A 19,321-nucleotide genomic window follows, 5' to 3' on the forward strand; every position below is an offset into this window, starting at 1 on the left:
TACGGCTGTCTTTGCTTTTTCGGTATATGGTGGCAGAAGTATTCTATTGCGCTCAAATCCAAAATGGTGGATTCCTTAACGAGAAACCCTTAATAAAAATCACGAACTAGTCTTTTCTTCAGTAGGCCAATTTGATCTTTCCAACACTCCCACTGGCACTCGAAACACGAACTTAAACGTCCCCAACAATTTCTAGACTTATTCAATACTTTGACCACATAAAATCTCAATAGATGGTATTTTATTTTTATTATTTTGTGACCCTTTCTTTAGAAGTCTTATATGCAAGTTAAGAAATGGAAAACGTATGTCCAGGCCCGGGTTGCTCAAAGCATGATTAGCGCAGTCTAGCATTAAATACCGTGGAAACTGTTTTTTTTTTTTATAGCTCTTAACCGAGGGTACAAAACGTTAACCAGGCTTCAAGCATGCAACCGGCCCCAGGAGGACAAAGTTTAAGTCGTGAACCTTAGTGAAGATACTACGTTTGAAGGCAAACAATTCTTCCTTGTAATTCAGTCGTTTTTTCCTTGGTTTTTCATAGAGTATTATAAAAATTTCTCGTTATTTTACGATAAGCTACGCGTTTCAGCCACACGATACTGGCCACACCTCTTCGACGTTGACTGCTAAAACTCTAATCAGTATACTAGCAAGGCTGAAACAGCCAGCTAGTTATGAACTCAAGGCTTCCTTCTTTTCGCATCTCGATTAATTGTGAAAGCTTTCTCTTCTTCACTACACCAAAGAAAAGTTCTTCAAGTTTCTAAGGTCGCTTATACTACGAGAATTAATTAATGCAAAGCTCGAGCTCTACTTAGATCTCTGGACAAACACGAGGAATATCACAATATAATACAACCTGTACCAACTAAAACCCACGATTTATGCCCGGGAAAAAAATTAAAAAAACTGATCGACGCACGTCTCAGTGAACATGCTGCGACACCTCCTCCCTCCCCACTCCACCCTCCCAAAAAGGAACAAATGAAATCTATGTATTTTTCGTATATATTATTAATTTATGAAATAACCTGCTATGTAACATCTTCAGTCTGATTTGGACAGACAAAGGAATAAAGAAAAAGTAATCACATCATCCTTAATTAGGATCTTTACACGAAATGATTGTGTTTGATAAAGCAGTTCGATGTGAGATGAAAATATTGTATCGAGGCTTTATTATTTCACAACCTAAGGTTAAGATGTAATTTCACAGTTTCCCGCGTTTTATCGTTCCATTTTCCCGCGGTAAAACGCTAACCATGGGATATTCTCCGTCAAAATAATCAGCGCCCAAAGCGCCAAAACGGCACGATGTGGCGTTTTGCATCTGTGTTCGTGCGATCAATTTGAAGTTTCCTCGCACTGTTGAAATGCAACTACGTCTTTCCCCTTGTTTCGTCTATGATCCTTGATAAATATCTGTACTTCGATGCGATGCAACAGCCAAGTAGACGGTCTCTCCCATGTTAAAGAACACCATATCTCGTGTTCTTTCAGACGGAATGTCCTGTACTTTAGCAAACTTTTTGGAGTAATATCTGTCCCATGCGTAAATACTTGGACTTTGGTCACTGCTCACGATGGCTAGGTATGTCTTTTCCCGGGACATGAATGGAGACGTGATGGTAATCCAATCACGCGCCTGAATAAATAAACGCTGAAATTAGAGTAGTGCACCTCGCGGATGAAACGACTGGAGTTTTAGATTTAGATACAAATGAAAGCACATATACAACTTTTGTTGCCTGCCCGTTCGAGGCTCCCAGATAGTTGAGAAAGTAAAAAACGAACAGGGGCGGATCCATGCGAGCCCCATCTGGGGCTCGGATTTTTCCGAGTTCCCAGTTGGTTCTACCATCATTTCATTTCTCATGTGTTTATATCATTCTCACATTCGCTCACTCGGGTGGTTGGTTGGCCGCATCTCAGATATGCTTTAAGGTGACTGCGCGATGCAGTTATGAGCTATGCTGTCAGTCATTTGACTCTGTAGCTGCGTGATGCAGCTCGAGTCAATACCCACATTTCACCCTTGCTCGCCATAGAGTCTCCAGTAGCTCAGTGGTTAGAGCATCCGACTAGATCACGGAGGGTCGTGGGTTCGAATCCCATCTGGGGCTCGGATTTTTCCGAGTTCCCAGTTGGTTCTACCATCATTTCATTTCACATAAAAAACTACATACAAAAACAAGGTTGCGTGATCGGTCCTAGTCACTGGCGTGAAGTCTTGCTTCCTGGCTGGGCGTACGTGATTTGGCCAGGAATTCGAAGCGTTCAAGGGACGCTTCAAGATGGAGGCAATTTTAGCTTCAAGTTGAGCAATTTATAACAGCGCTAAATATTGTGACAATATAGCGTCTCTTGCTCCGTAGGGTATCTATTATGCATGGAGGACGCCGACTAAATATCTTACCTTTCTAGATGGCACTTCTTGGAAAAGCTCAAACTGTGTCCCATTCCAGCGGAAGACGAGAGAGCTTTCCGCTTTCCAGCGAGCAACAGCTAAGAATTGCGTTCCATCAACCGACAGAGCCTTGACACCATACGCGCGTTCCACAGTGGGTACTCTGTGAGCCACTTCAAATCTGTTACGGGACCACTTGTAGATCAAGACATACTCGCCACGAGCAAACGGGCCTGGAAAGAGATTATGTGAGTGTAAGTGACCAAAGCTTTCGTGTTTATGACATGAGTCGTCAACGAGTCTACTTTCGCTAAATAAGCTCCACAAATTTTTTTTCTGCGAAAGAGTGCTGCCGAGATGCCTACCTATGTATGTCATGGTTATTAACCGGTATCAAATGATTCAATCGTTTTAAGGTGGCTAAAACCAGTTTCAACAATTCTGAGGGAATGTCTTATTAGAACGATTAACTCTACAACAGACAATATCATGGTGCCACAAAAACACCAATCATTGCTTAGCAAGACGCACTTATTAATGTGACGTAATAGGTTACCATGGAAACAAAGTGGCCATCTAAAAGCACCCTGTCTAAACGGTCATATCTTACAAGCGAACTCAGTGACCACCAATTTTTGTTTCAGGAATGTGATTAGCTAGCTGAGATAAAACTTTGTGATTTTCTGGAGCGGATTCTGAGCCACCTTTAAATTTTCCAACTGTGAAGGTGGCTATGAATCCAGTCCTAAGATTTTTTAAACTCAGCACGTAGTTTTATCTTAGCCTGCTAATCACTTTCTTGTTAGTAGAGGGGACCTCTCTTAACAATGGAGTCGATGGAATCTAAAGTTCGGGCACCGATGTGCAACATAGTCTAGCAGGTTTCAACGGCATTCTCCTGACAAAATCATGGATGGTATAGGTTCCAAAAAAAGTAGCCCGAGTGATGTAACTGAGAAGGCTATAGTCAGACTACTATGAATGCATTCTATTTTCGATCTTTCAGGCTATTGGGAAAAAAAAACACTTCTTTATCACCTAAGGTGCAACTGTAACGTCAAACCACACTCCGCATACCTGTGATAGCCAAAAACGTAGAGCCATTCATATGGAAATGTTCCACATCTGCTCCAACGGCAGCAATTTCTTGAAATTTAACGAACCTCTCTCCGTCCCATTTAAAGATATGTGAGCCACGCCCATAATATATAGCCACAGCTAGATACGTATCTTGACCGATTTGGAATGGCTCGACATCAAATGCCTTCACAGTGGGTAACGTTTGAAATGGGATAAACATGTTGCCATTCCATTTGAAGACAGGCGAGTCATGCGATCGAGAATTGCTAGCGACTGCAAAAAACACGTCATCTCCGATGGTAAAATGGTGCCACTTTCTTGCAAATGGAACTTTCAAGACTTGGAAACTGCGAAACCTACGTAACAGGGAAAAAAAGAAAAAAAGAAATATATACATAATGTTTTCTGGTGAATAACTGTTTGCAAGGGATATCTGAGATTAAGGAGGCTCAAACCAGTTTCAATAATTTGGAGGGAATGTCTTATTCGAAGGATTAACTCAACTCAACTGTTTCACGTAATGGCAACGTTAACGATAAATTTAAATTTAAAACTTTCAGTTGCAAAGGTAGCTATGAATCCGATCCATAGAATTTTTTAACTTTGCAGAGAGTTTTAAGTTGGCCTGCTGGTCACTTTCCAGCAATAAAAATTGTTGGTCACCAAGTTCGTTTTTGAGATCTAAGCATTTAAAGACAAAATAAGGGGAAGTTTTAGATGGCTCTTTTGTCGCCATGGTCATTGATTATGTCACATCAATGAGTGCATCTTGTTGGACCGATTTTCTTCCTTAGGCTGAAAGAAACGGTTACTTCTTCGGGTTAATACTTTAAAAATACAAACTCGTAACAATTAGCTGGTTAGAGTTTAGTTTACTTGACTTTTTAATCTTTATTTCAATGCTTTACTGAGAAAGCAAAGGGTAGCGCGATTTTTTTTTTTTTTTGCTTTCCATCAAGAAGTGAAGAAATAGGACTGATGACTTTAAAATGTGGGCAAAACTCCACTTTTCCAATTTAAACGATGAAACTCCCGTATATGCCTTCAGCTTTATTATGGGATTTACCGTTATCTATAGGAAAAAAGTAACAAATATGCGTTTTAACCCGTAAGCCCCAGTAACGATCGACATTCAGCCTCTCCCTAAAATATTGAAAGCTATTTCCGCCCGAATAAAAACCGGCAAACCAGTGAGGAATTTGAATGCCATCATAATTGAGCGTTTTGAGGGTTAAACCGCCGTCCAAGAGCTAAGAGCTCAACATGGGGAGCTTTACTTTAAGAAAGTGCAAAGGTTAAGAGTGCAAGAAAGAGAACGAGAGAGAGGTAAAGAAAGGAGAAAGAACAATGGCAAATTCGCAAACTTACTCCGTTATTACGTGAGTGAACATCCTTACTACTCTTAGCGACTAGCGTAATATGTCACGCCACATCACTACAGCATTCAAAAGGCCGCTTTGTGATTAGCCAACTGGTTGCCTCCTGGCAGATGGGGTCCTTAATCATGTTTCTGTTAAGTTTGAATTGTTCCTTTCAGATTGTTAAAAGTGAAGTTCCTGTAAACTAGCTTGGTAGCTAAGTGCACTACCACTATAAACAAAGCATTTACATCTAAAACAAAGCATTTTAAGGAAGGCCAAAAGCACCCGTGAAGTGCAAGCGCACATTTTCCCGCGCTTTGGGCAAGAGATGAAACGGCTTCAGATTTGATTGGTTCATTGCGCCGTTTCGCGCCAAGGTTTCAATAAACTGAAAAATCTCATCATGCATTTTCATTTAATGCGATTACTAAGGCCTGACCAAGATGACATCAAAATTAAAAGACCGAAGGCCAACCAAACCGAAACACTTGATACAAACGAGACAACGAAAGCGAAAGAAGGGAGGAACAAGCCCTTTGTTGCCTTCCATTGACATGAACTCGGTGACAACAAAATTAGTGAGAGCAGCAAAAAGCACATGAAAAAAGGTAAACAGAAAATGATGTAAAAGACGAATTTTTTATGCAAATAGGTATTTCGACAGCGTTAAATGAAGGAAGCAACCAGTTTAATCTTACAAAAAATGGTGGAGCTGAATTTGGAGCCACCAAGGGCAAAACTGAAGACAGAAACGAAATGCGGAATTTTAATGAAGAATCAGAATTGGTGGTCATGCTAAAAGAGTATAGAAGATTACTGCTTACATGAAGACCAAAACGATCGCCTCTCTGTGCGAGAGGAAGGAATATCCCCATGAAAATGCGAGCGGTTAGTTCTCGGATGCACGACAATTATAAGTGTGATTACGTGCTATTACGTGTAATAGTATGGATGATTCACTCACACAGTGCCACTGGAGTCTTGTTCCAGAGGTTGGGCGCTGAATATAAGAAAGACATCTCGATTCATTCCATGCACAATGATTTGATATGGTATAATGAGTTAAATCCAAGTAAATAACAATGTACACAAACACATGGAAGTATGAAGATAAGGGGGTTCAGAGAATGAACTACAGAACAAAAAATTGAATCCAATTAAGATATGAGTTATTTTCCATGAACCCATACACTATGGGCAGAGAGTAAGGAGTTCCCGATGTTGATTGTGGTCTGTCTTCTGTGGTGTATCATGGTTGGGAGGGTAAATATGCTCGGAGATACTAGCTAAATCAAGCTACTCTAAAATCCGAGGGTAAATAAAGATACGATATATGATGACTGACAACATTTATTCAGTAATTTTAGGTTTAGCTAGTTTAGACCGTTTCAAATGGATTTAAAACAAAAAAATATTCTCAGGAACAGTGCAGAAAGACCGTCCGCATGAAATGGCTTGTCTGTTATCGCCCAATACATCTTATTCCAAAATGACCGCCAGTATTCTTTTGTTTCCATGCAAATTGGCCATTATGGCCTGGTTCAAGGTTAAATATTCTTTTGCATTTTAGGTTTGAAAGCGAGGCCATGAAGGCCAATTTGCATGGAAACAAAAGAATACTAAAATGGCGGCCATTTTGGAATAAGGTGTTTTGACCCCTTTTATCGGAAAAAAAATAAAAAAAATTCCAGACAGTGTAGTAACGCGCAATAGCTTTAATTTTCAATTGAGCTATAAAATAGATATTAACTGTTTAGTATAAACATGTTATAAGAACTATTATTTGCCAAGAAATAGTTTATCAGTTATTCACTAGCCTACACAGTAAAATTGAAATGTTTGTGGGTGTCATTTAACACATATCTTTGAGCATTGCAGACTTGTTTAATATTTACATCCGACTTTGCTTCCTTTCACGTGGGTAGCCAATCAGAAACGAAGTACTTCGTGGGGTTGACCAAATCACATTTATCTATTATTAAGCGCTGCCTATATTCAGTTGGACTGAAAGGTGGTATTAACCGAAGTTTAATACGAATTGAGGAAGGATTAGCAAGAGCCAATCAGAGTTCTCCAAAGCCGACACGAGCTCACATGTCGTCAACGAGAACACCAACGAGTCCAAGCCGAATGCTATCGACGAGAGCCGATAAAGTCGATTTTATATCGTAGAGGACGATAATACAACTTGCTTCCCGATTCGTGAAAACTAACGAGGGATTATAAAAGCCAAATTTAACTTGCCGGTTCTTGCAATTTTGCCGGAAATCGGTAAGAAAGCGACAAAGTTATTTAAAAGACGTGTACATACCTGTGTTCGCTGTCCCATTTGTAAATCACGAAGCTCTTTCCTCCTAACTGCGAAACACCCAGAAAGAGCTGGTTGCCAATGTAAAATGTATCCAGGTCCCATGCGTCCATGTACAGCGTTTGAATCATGTATTTTTTCATGAACTGCGTCATGTTTACATATTCTGGAAAGAGAGGAGTTGGACGATGAAAGCGTTGTACCGGAATTATCATGGTGAAAAAAAAAAACCGTTGCGTCCCAACAATTGCCGACGAGTCGTAACGTCTGATCCATATGCAATCGAAACTAATGCATGTAACTGATTTGCTTTTAACATTCCAAAAAACGACCAGAGATTTCATTATACAGACTTTGCAGCGTCAAATTAAAAACATGAGAAATCCTTTTCTCCGGGATCTTTAGCACCTGGTTATCGACACAATCTTTGGTAGCGATCACACATTTCCCTTGCGCTAAATTTTACAAAGTTGAATTGAAGGTTTATAACAACAATCATTAGGGAGCTTACGAAACGACGACGCCGACGGCAATGGGGAGCTTACGAAACGACGACGCCGACGGCAACGACGACGCTACAAAACGATAGGTTTAGTGGGCAAAAACAATGGCTCTGCACGCTCTGCACGTGCGTTTTACATTTTGGTACATTTCTTTGCCGTCATCTCCTAAATGACGACGTGAAATGACCAAATTCAAGGTTCTGCGGAGGACGTTAGCACAAGACGATGAATTTTCAGTTCTCTCTCTACGCTTCCAACCCACTCATACAAGTTTAATTCCTCGATAGTTACTAAACATTTTTAACGCGAAACGACATGAAATAGTTTCGTAGTGATACGAATAACGCGAACTCGTATTTTTAAATGAAGTCCTCGTAGCCGTCGTCGTCCTCGTTTCGTAAGCTCCCTATTGTTGGTCTGAAGGAGTTCAAAACGAGGAGTCCTTCCCCGGGCTCCCGTTTAACTTACCTCTCACTTCAGGCTGAGTAGGAACTGGTGCTGAGAAGAGAAAAACAGATGCATAACAAAATCAGCAAATTTGTTTGGTCGAAAGATCTCGAGAGGATAAGCTGTCAATTAGGAAACTCCCTTCCTTATACAAAGAGTTATCTGGTGTTTTCTTTTCATCAATAATACGTTCCAAGTGACCGGTGACCACAAGGTATTCTCTGATGTGCATCAAATCATTTAATAATCATTCCTAGAAGCTTCAGTAAAGACCCAGTTTTAACCGCAAGATGGTTGTTACCTAACACATAATTCATTGCTAAAACAGTTGTCGAGATCATAGTTCTAAAATCATCATCTTCACAAGAAATTTGATTTAAAAGTATTTGTGTAATGTTTGCATATAATTGAACCACCTTTCACTCAAGATCGCACGGCGAGGTAAGAAAATATTTCTGAATTTGCCAGGCATATCTTCCATCGTTGTTCTCTTTTAATTTCATGGAGAGGAGACCTTGCTTGTTTAAAAGCTAGAGGGCATCAATGTTCTTCCTGATTTTCTAGGGGAACTGAGGAACTTTCACTAACGAAAAATTTCTAAAAGGTGTCGTTCATTATGATCAAATTTTATCTCTTCTTGGTCACTGTACCAGAAATTTCTCACAACTGCAGCGGTATATTTTTAGCGGTTACAACAGCAAAGATGACCTACTTGTGAGTAAGGTAGGCGTGGTCGGCACTTCTCGACCTGAAAAAAGGATGACAGGAAAAACGCATTAATCGTTAATCCTGCTTAAAGCACAATTTAGCAAATAAATAGAGGATGACTACACAACGCTACTCAAGCAAAACAAATTACATTGAGGTTGATATTTGCAATGAAACAAGGATATCATTGCTTTGTAAAAGTGAATGATACCTTCGCATCTTGACACGGCAGTGCAAACTTCCTTTCCTGTGGAGAAGTAAAACACGGTTGTCTTTTAAGTGATTAACAAAAATGACTTCAGTAACCTTGTCCTCTCGGATAGGGACACAATATCATGAACCATAGGTCCGTCTCACACTGACATCGGTTTATAGACAGTTGGGATACACATTTTTTTTATAAGAAAGTGCACACTGAGATTAACCAAATTTTAAGAACATACTAAGGAAATACAAAGGCTGGAAGTTACTTAAGAAATTCTTTATTTTTCTCATTTGTAGTCTAACAAGACAATTAATTCAAATACTTAGGGCCATTTTAACATTAATAATGTGGTTTTCTTATTGAATTATACACTGAGAACAACTCAGTTTGCGTTCGAACTTAGTATACCACACAACTTTAACTGAACTTGCTAAGAACATTTTCATGCTCAAATCGAGACGTTCTCAGAGTGTATCGCAAAGAACAGGGAATGGAGCAACTGATTTCCGCACTTCAATAAATTCTCATAGAAAATGCCCTACACTAATGGTTTGCCATTAGGATCACTTTTTTCGCGGCGTACAATTACGCAATGGCTCTTAACTTGTTGATTACTTCCGAAAAAAAACTTCGCAAATGAGTGGGTCTTTTCAAAACCTTTGGCGTTATATATTTTTTCATTGATATGGTCGAACACCCTAGGTGCTCAAACCAATTGACAAATACAGCATCGATACGGAACATTTTGATTTATGACCGCTTAACCCTTTTAATCGCTGCTAATAACCTGTCTACTTTATTTTGAGAATGCATAACGTTGCTTAGCACCAAATGGTTACCTTGTTTTTGTTCTGTAAGATCTTGTGTGGGATGTCTAAAAATCTGGCTCATTCTCTAAGTATTTTGTTATGCTGGTTACACTTAACAGTCGTTGGAATTTTCGGGTATGTTAAAGACGGGTTCGATGTTGAGCGCGGCGAACCGTCTGCAAAACTTTGACACTTGAACGACCGTTTACCTTCTTTTTCTGATTGCCTCTCTCGCGCATCAAAACAGTTACTGTATTTTAGATGCAAAAGTAATAAAGGGCTAACGTGGAGGATCAAACACAATTCATAATAAAAAAATAAGAGTTTTTCATTCGCTCTCCGCACACAAGTGCGAGAGGATCCGCAGATCCTGGGTTGAAGACTCGCTCTGACCACTCGTTGAAGTTATCCTCTCTTCTGTTCTGTTTTGTTCGTTTCATTGGTTGCGAAAAACCCCTGTGGGGTGCGGATGGGGAGGGATCAATTAAGTCTGTACAAACAAGTCGTTTTTCTTTCACTTCCTCGAGTCTAGATATTTCGTAAAATATTCTTTTGCACTCTGTTTAATTAATTACTTCCAACACCCCAAGAAGTTATTTCAAAGCAGTTTAATTCAAACGTGTACGTGTCAAAGGCGTACAGAGAGTATAGCTCTTGAAAAAATTACGTCAGTAATTCATTGTTATGGTTTTGTTAAATCACTGAATTTTTTCTACTCTGGATAATTTGTGTGTGTGATATTAACAGCAGAATTTAATACAGGAAGCAAAGTCACCATTAGACAGCAAACGGGAAGTAATCACTGTTCGGCAACGCAATTTACGCGCAGTATGATGACATTACATAACGTACCAAATGGAATGCAAAGGAGCTGTTTCCCATCAGACGTAAGGTATTCTCCGGGCCCGCATTTCGGAAGGACCATTGCTGAGCTACTCTCTCCCTGGAATGGAATGATTAATTTGAAATACGGTCCTTAGTGTACATACTAGTTTTACTTCTGAACTTTCACAAGTGTACAAGACAACATCATGTAATAATTGTAAAAACAAAAACAACAGCCAACTACACGCCATAAAACCGCAAGCAATACTCACTTTAGGACCCGGTGGACCCACGGGACCTGGCTCCCCACGGGCGCCGGGGATACCCTAGGGAATAAAGTATGGAGAAAGTTACTACAATGAACGCGCGGAATAGGTCAACTCGCTTCAATTAAGGATATTTGACTTCAATCAAGCTAAACTGCGGAATCCCTGGCTACGTATCTGCATATGAATTGCTTTTATTGTTATGCGGCTCGAACACAATAGTGGCCGGGTATTCTGCAGTTACTTTAAATAACACTGGGGCAGATCGTGACACTACGTTCGTCCCCTTTTGTAATTTCACTATTGCTAACAATAAAAAGGACACGACAAAAAACGTTTTGACATCCTTGTGAAACGAGAATCATATGCTAGTGATTGAGATGAGGGATGCATTAAGAAGAAGATTAAGTGCAAGAGTAGCATAGCGCTCTTTTAAGCGCTGTAACTTTGGAAAGTTTGATTAAAATGGGAGATTAGAGGCAGCAGAAAAATTAAAAGCTTTATGTACCTGTGGCCCAATAGGTCCCTGTAGTCCCTAACAAGAAAGGCAAAAGAACGTTTATGTGAATGTTTATTCCACACGATTCCTAAATTTAAGGTGTGAATTATTGGAAATGACATCATTTATATCCTGTTTTTTGTTTTCGCTTTTTTTCTTCTTTAGCAGCACTTGATTGTGGATCGAAAAAAATCTCCAGCTAAGTTAACTGTTTGACGTTTCGTTGTTTTCTAAATGAATTAATCTTAAAAATATTAGATAACTTGAAAAGCAGGGAACTTATTTAAATTACAGGTCCGATAATGCGAAAAAAACGTCGATTATTATTCCCATACCACCGGAAACCCCACAATACTTTCGCTCTTGTCGTAGAAGACATGACAAGTTAAGTCACTGAAAACAGAGTTATTACCTCTGCTGAAAATAACCTTCGATTTGATTTACTCGTTGGAGTCCAATTGACGTCAGAGTGTCATTATTTTATTATAACTTGAAAAGCGAGAAACTTATTTAAAAGCAAAGATTTATGTTGGCCTCATGATGAAAATAACGTGGACACCCGGAAATTCCAAAATACGTCTGCTCCTCATTAAAGGATTGCATCAAACTGCGAGTCACTTGAAATAAACACTTGTTTAATTTGCTGGTTGACAAGAATTGAAAGTGAAATTGACGTAAAAGTCGGTCACAATTATGAGCTGCGCAATAAGCTGTACACGTTGCTATGGTTGCGTTAATGAGGTTAGGATATTTTGTTACCGTCAGCCACTCGAAAGGATAAACACGTGTGGGAAGAACCTTGCGAATGATGTTGTGGAACTTCACTGAAACGAATGCGAATGCAAAATCGCTATAAAAATGGTAGCTTATCAAACCTGCTTTCCTCTTGGTCCACGACTGCCCTTAATGAAACTCTAAATAAACAAGGGAAAAATAGGGAAAAATAATTGAGAATAATATTGTAACACACCTCCTACAACGCCCCCAGCATCGCGACATGAATAATGTCGCAGCGGAAGTGTCCAAATCTTTTGAGTTACAATTGAATGTTGCTCGCATTTGGTTGATCAAAATTCAACTAAATATTGAAATATAAGCTTCGCCTTTGCGGTAAATATTGCTGCTGAACGGCTTTTATTTGATTTGACGAAAACACAGATTCCCACGGTTTCGAGAAGTTGAGAAACCCCAAACGCTGATAAACTGACGAATCGAGTACCGAAACGTTTCTGGGTGCTGCTTTATAAGGGCATGCGTTTCGCCTGGAAAAAAATAAAAACAGCGTCATTGAATAATTAGCGGCCAATTTATTCGATATTAAGGCAATTGACAGCAAATTTTAATGTTTTAATTAGGCAGGCATGAATAGACACAAAAACACTCTTGTGCCACTAACTGAAGCTTGGTTTCCATGGAACGCATGTTTATACACACAAAAAATTATACGACTAAAGTTGATAATGATTCAAATGGACTATAAGTGTAAGATGAATGCAAGACAATATTTAAAAAAAAACGATTAAAGTAAGAGATACTAATATGAGGGTATGCAAACAGGATGACATTTCCGCATCCCAATAACTGCGTTTTCATGTTTTTTATTGAGTTTGATCAATAAGCTGCATTTAACACGTATTTTAGAAATTCTCATTCTAAGGTTTTGTAAGTGTATTAATGATCGGTTGGCTCAACGCATTAAAAAATCACCTCTTTCTTCAAAACACTACTAAAAGTGGACCGAAATCTTAAAATAAAAATTCATAGATTGGTCTTCAGAAAAAATGAGCACAAAAGCGATGATACATTGGTTGAATTGCTTTCCCAGAATCTTCACGATCGACTCCGGCCAAGGTCACGAAAAACTTGTTTTGCACTTGTTTTGCATTCGGTATTTTAGTTTCAGCCAAAAAAGGAATTTTTTACACCCTCTTTTTGCTTGAGTGACTCGTGAAAGAGGAGTGGCCACTCCTGAAAATGAAGTTATAACTATCGATAACTACTCGAGAACTTCTCTTTCCCAGTCTGCCCCCCTCCCAAACAAAAAAAACTCCGATTAAAATGCTACAAGTATCCTTCAGTTGCTACTCATATTCAACGCTGGCAAAGAGCGCCACGGATAATTTAATGTCAGAAATTTTAATAACTCAGAATTGCCGCTGAGAAAACGAACCCCAATCCCCTTTCGCGTCAGCAATTAGGGAAAAAACAAAGACTATCGCACTCAAATCACGCCCCAAAACGGAAATTTCAACAAGTCTTCTTAACCTCAAAAAAATGTGCTGCCTTTGTCCTGCTTTTACCATGTTGTGATACTATTCCCGTCACGAGTTGACCCGCGGTTAGAACGCAAGACATAATTAAAAAGACAGAGACAATTGAAAAGGGAGGCTTACAAAATTACATGAATAAACAGCTTTGGAGTTTGACAGCTCTCTGAGGGGGTAGAGCTCGGTTCTTCCTCGCCAAAGACCGCGAGATTAAAAGCTTCTCTTTGCATGCATTGCGTACGCCAGTACAATTCACGGCTTAAAAGCGCTACCGCGCTATCGCTGCATGCCATGTAACAATTTTTGCATCGATCACTGTTTGCAATGAGATGCGGTTGCCATGTTTTAAGTAAAACAGTAACTCGGATCTCTGGATAAACGCCCAAGTTTCTTGAAAAGCTATCGTTTAGCAGTGACACCATTGAAAGCTGTCGATGACAGCTCTACCGTTTTCTTTGCCAACACCTTATGATCTCAAAACCTTGTAAAAAACCAGATAGGTTTAGGGCCATGGAAGTTTGGTATGCTGTCATGGTTTTGACAATTCAAGAACCTCTTGCCACAAACCGTTCTTATTTCCTGTGAAAAATTCCTCGACGGATCAAGACTGGGGTATTTCTTATTAATGTTGAACTTGACAATGGGTGTCTTGACAATGTTTAATTTTGCAATTTCCAATTTCCACAACCTGTAATTTGCATGCGAAAGCAAGGAAAGTAAATACACTCTGCAAACAGACATGTAATATTGCCCTCCATAAAAAAGGCCGGAATTTAATTACCCTTTCACGGCCCTAGAAAAATCCATAACAGTCATGAAACACAACTTCTGGCAAAGACTAATTTGATCCTTCGAACGAATAGAATAAATGGGCAGCAGAGCAGAACTCCTTTGGGAAAAGGTGTTTATCGACTTTATCGATGAAACGATGAAGCAACTGCGCAACCATATTTATACACGGCTTCCTTCCCAGAGAATGAATTCGTACGGCAGGGACAAGCTTGCGAAATACAATGCCACCATGTACATTATCACTTCAGTGGTTAAAGCAAAGTAAGCGACTCTCTCAACAGACAATGCTGTGCGCTCTTATTAATAAAAAAAAAACAACTAAAGATATCGATAAATAAGGAGAAAATTGGTACGTACCCTTGAACTCCTGCTCATTTTCCCTTCAATTTCACTGGTTATAAAGGTTCTGCAGGCCTTGGAGCACTGGCGCCTTGTTAGCACGTTCGGAACAAGCAACATCGTCAAAACAAACAAGAACAGAGCAAAAAACTTCGAAATAGGGTTCATTTTTCTTCACGGCTTCGAATTCCGGCTTCCAAATCTTGGTACTCTTTGAGAACGAACAAAATCTTCTTGATTACAGTAAGCAACAACGTGTCGGTGACAATGAATGGGACTCTGGCCAAGCTGGTTATAAATACGAAGACATTAAATCATATCACCGATTTATCTACGTAAAGTCACGCGCTCTCACAAATGATTGAGCGAAATGCAAATTGCGTTGCATCGACAACTGACTAATCAAGTGTGAATAGAAAGAGATTTCGCTTTTACCAATAAGAGATAAGTACACAATTGGCTTAGACGCGCACGCAGTTCGAACACATTTTCCTTACCAATATCCGGGCCTTTGATAATCAACAACAAATATTTTCATATATGAAAACGGATGTCAATACTACAGAAAGCCATTCAAATGCAAGCTGAGACTCGTGAAATACGGAAGTTCTAACTAGATGTTGAATGTGTAGATTTGAAGAGTGGTCTGGCCGAAAAAAAAACTTACCCCCCTCGGATCTCTGATGGTTCTAAAGGATCGGCGGATTAACAATATTAAATAAAAGTGAACTGTAACATCTTGTGAACCGCTATGCTAAATATGTCACGAAATGGCTTAACTGAGACTAATATTTAAGCCAAAATGCGCGCTCAAAATTAATGGACTTACTTATACCTCTTGCTCCAGGTGAAAACTTGACACGTTAACCACAAGCTAACCAATTTATACCTTTCGTTTAATTGTTTGATAATATACGATAACGATCGGATCGAAGAGTCATTTTTCGGATAACACGGTTTCCAAACCGTGATGCACAATGGATAAGCACCGGTGAACGAGAGTAAAGACTTGCTTTAAATGCGTCCAATATCAAATATTTTCATAAGAATTTACGACCTCAAACATCTGTAATCAAGTGGAAGGGAAACCGGGGACAATGAAGAGGGGTGGTCCCGGCTTATCAAATCCGGCATCTGCAAGCTTAAGGGGTCCTGCGAAATAAAAACTAAGAGATAAGAAAGTTGTCGGCAGCTCATTTGAAACAAAAATCACATTTTCAAAGTTGTTTACAAGCAAGTTGAGGAAGACACAAATTACGAAAGAGTGATTCTCCAAGAGAGTTGTTGCTTAGGTATTTTAGGTATTCACGGCTACTTGGTAATAATGGATTATTACAAAAGAATCGATGTGCTATTCTATCCAAACGTTAATTTACAGCCTTTTAAGATTCAGGCTGAGGGTCTTTAAAACAAAGCCAGGAATAGGTAGGCAAGAAAGCATTTTTATGTCGGTCGTATTTTAACCAACTAGAGCCAAATTTCTGCAGGTTTCCGAAGATTCTGCCTCAGTTGTAAGACCTTTCATGCTCAACAATTTCATACGGTTTACCGAATAATCTCTGAGAAAAGCCAGCCTAAGCGCTCGTTACAAAGAGTATTTGACCCCGTCCTTCTAAGTTCGCAAACTTTTAAATTAATCGAGTTATAACTACTCAGTTGCACTTCAAAAGAAATAGCGATGCAAGAAAGCGCATTCTACGTTCTCCTCTTGCTAGAACTGAATTATCGCAATTAAGTTAAGCTTGCCTTGAAAAGCTTCAAAGCCCGATACCGTGATCGCATGAAAGGCGCGATGTTTGATGCACAAAGAAATCCTTGGAGCAATTTGGTTCGCAATATGCCGTTGCGACTTGAAAGTTACACGAAATATTGCTCTATGCTACAGATTGGAATTTGAATGATGGTAACCCGACAAAGCTGGCGAGTAGTTTGTGGAAATGCGCAATTTTCAAACTTCCGATTTCTGTGGCGCATGGACGGGAAATATCCCAGTCATAGAATTCCCTTTCGCCTACATTCAAAGGCTACCTCCATCGCTTGCGTCATTCTTTTTTTTTTTTTTTAATTTTAAGTATTAATCAGTCTTCAGTCAAAGTGATAATGTGATTTATCCACTGGCACATCATACCAATCTAACACTCTTATTTTTTATTGACCTTTCAGTACTGGGAACGAAACAATAAGCAATAGGCCTGTGATACAGGATCTCTGTTTAGTGGTCGTCAAAATATTCAGGAGATCACAGAGACTTCATACATTACAGAAATACAATTATAATTACTCTGCAACGATGCTAAAAGGTATTAATCAAAGATTCTTGCAGGAGGTAGGGCCGAAAATTTGGAGTTGAATATTGTTAGATCGGAAAGTACATCTTTTGTGATATAGTGGTAAGCTAGTTCTTTCCGATACCGCCCAAAATTGATATAAATTCCATGAAAGGAAACAATTTTAGTTCCGTAGAGTTCTGAATTAAAAATTCTCGCTTTTTTTTCGGCTTAAACATGAATTAGATATCCATGCTTAGATTGAACGATTGCTGTGAAAAACCCTCGTGTTTAATTAATGAGCAATTATGATTGATAGCTTTGGAGAACACAATGTATAAATTATAAGAACATTAGTCATAATCAGCAATGTAATATACGGGATCATGTCGGGATGCCCAGCCGGCCGGCCTGCATTCCAAAGAAAGTGTCTTTGTGTGCGGAACATGTAATACATTTAAAGGTGACAGGGTTAATTTTAACTCGTAATATCGGCCTGAGGAGCGGGTACCCGGCGGCCTATATTTGTAATCTTTGTTTGCAAACACATATAACTTCGCCTATGCTAATCGTTCACATTTAGCCCGAGGGTGTAAATCTTGACAACTGTTAAAATTTAATTTTATTTGAAAAAGAGATCCATTCTTTTCGATTGCTTCCTCTTATATGTTTTTAACACAAGAGGCGATTACAGTAAAGCAGCTATTCATCCGCAGAAACTAAAGTGACACATTTTACGTGACTCGTCGTGTTTTCCCGCAGGGGGCTCAGCAACACATTTTAATGCATAACTCTAAAACCAAAGCATTCTACACGACACCATGATCTAATTATCATGAAACGGAGCAAGAAAAGGAAATACCTGTTAAGTGTATCCTATTTGGGGGCGCGCTTAATAGGATCCGCGTAACAATTCACTTGTAACAAACACCATGGATTAGAGATGATGTAATCAATAGTCTCTTACTTAAAGCCATTTGAAATAGCGCGGTGCAGTTAACCCAAAGGCGTCTTTCCGCAAAGGATATGTGGCTCGTGGCTGGGAAGCATCTTCCGGCCTTCACCCAGGCAGTAGCTAAAATATTGTGCAAAATGTATATTTGTGAAAAATGCATACAGTGAAAGAGTGTATGCCCAGATGATTTGCTGGGTCTTAAGTCAAAGGTGAACCGAAAATAGTTTGCGCATTTTAGAAAAACCACAAGACTCGGAGATTTGGGAAAGAATTGAACAACAGGCCGAAACGTGCTACAAAATTTGTTTTGAAATCTGTGCAAAAATACACATTAGTAAACGGCAATGCATGGAAAGATTTTAACAAATTATCTTCGATTCGATTTATTAGTGAATCGTTTTTTACATTATTCAACACATCATCCTTATTAAACCATTTCCGGAACAGTGTACCCATTGAAGTGTGAAATTCTTTTCTTTTGGGGCTAGATATGCTTTCAAGGCAGCGAAAACCCTTTTACGTATTTGAAGGAAACCAACGCCTTAGCATGCATTTATCTCTCAGCGAAGCGCAAAACTTGCGCCCGCAAGCACCGTTTTAATTAAGTTATGAACGACCGTTTTCAATAAGATTCGAGGGTCTGGAGACGCTAGACTCCTTTGTGAAAGAGCAAGAACCATTTGGTTCTTTTCAATTAAAGACTGTCTCTTTGCTACCAGATTACGGCATTTCAAAGGTTTGCATCCAATAAACTAAGTTACGGGCTTAAGGATCCGATACTCTGAGTGAAAGATGGCGGCTTGGTATTCGCGAAGGTCCCGAAAACGTTTCGGACTTTTTTCGGGTGTCACAATGCTGTGCGTATCTTTAAAAAGGAAAGGTTTTAAGTCATTAAACGTAGCAACGATTTTACTTTTTGTAATCTTGAAAGACTAGCTTTCCAAAACAAGCATATGGCATTTCTACAAAAGAGGGCAAAAACATCATTTTCCTTGGGCTGCCATATGATGTAGCCCTTAGCCGTTCAGGCTTGCTGCCCCTCAGTCAAAGGCGGGAAAAGTCATGCCAAAATTTAACGGAGAATTTCCGGGATAGAGGTTTTCTTTTAAACATAATACCCATGAATCGAATTCCCCCCGAAACCCACCACAGGTATTCTCTTCGCTTTGGTTCTGTTGTTAAAGGCGGTCAAAAAGTAGTTGCCAGGACTGAACGAATGAACAATTTTTGTACTTATAAATATCAATAATATAGTTGCTGGTTCCCTTGTAATTCAGCTG

The 19,321-nt window shown here is 39.3% G+C and overlaps 1 protein-coding gene across 3 annotated transcripts; it reads right to left on the reverse strand.

Annotated features, from left to right (window-relative positions):
- Window positions 1-224: 224 nt before the first annotated feature.
- LOC137971964 (leucine-rich repeat LGI family member 2-like) lies at window positions 225-15,229 on the reverse strand. Of its 3 annotated transcripts, XM_068818716.1 has the most exons (13): window positions 14,838-15,229; window positions 12,297-12,335; window positions 11,431-11,457; window positions 10,929-10,982; window positions 10,684-10,774; window positions 9,029-9,064; window positions 8,822-8,857; window positions 8,131-8,160; window positions 7,163-7,325; window positions 5,816-5,851; window positions 3,488-3,846; window positions 2,420-2,643; window positions 225-1,648 (listed from the first exon to the last, which is right to left on the reverse strand). In XM_068818716.1, exons 1-13 carry the CDS (start codon window positions 14,985-14,987, stop codon window positions 1,406-1,408), a joined length of 1,488 nt encoding a protein of 495 aa, XP_068674817.1. In that variant the 5' UTR covers window positions 14,988-15,229; the 3' UTR covers window positions 225-1,405. The 3 variants fall into 3 exon arrangements, with proteins under 3 accessions (XP_068674817.1, XP_068674816.1, XP_068674815.1); XM_068818715.1 differs by lacking the exon at window positions 5,816-5,851 and having other exon boundaries at window positions 14,838-15,175; XM_068818714.1 differs by lacking the exon at window positions 11,431-11,457 and having other exon boundaries at window positions 14,838-15,133.
- Between the last annotated feature and the right edge of the window lie 4,092 nt (window positions 15,230-19,321).

This window comes from Montipora foliosa, chromosome 9 (genome assembly GCF_036669935.1).
Source record: "Montipora foliosa isolate CH-2021 chromosome 9, ASM3666993v2, whole genome shotgun sequence".
Lineage (NCBI taxonomy): Eukaryota > Metazoa > Cnidaria > Anthozoa > Scleractinia > Acroporidae > Montipora > Montipora foliosa.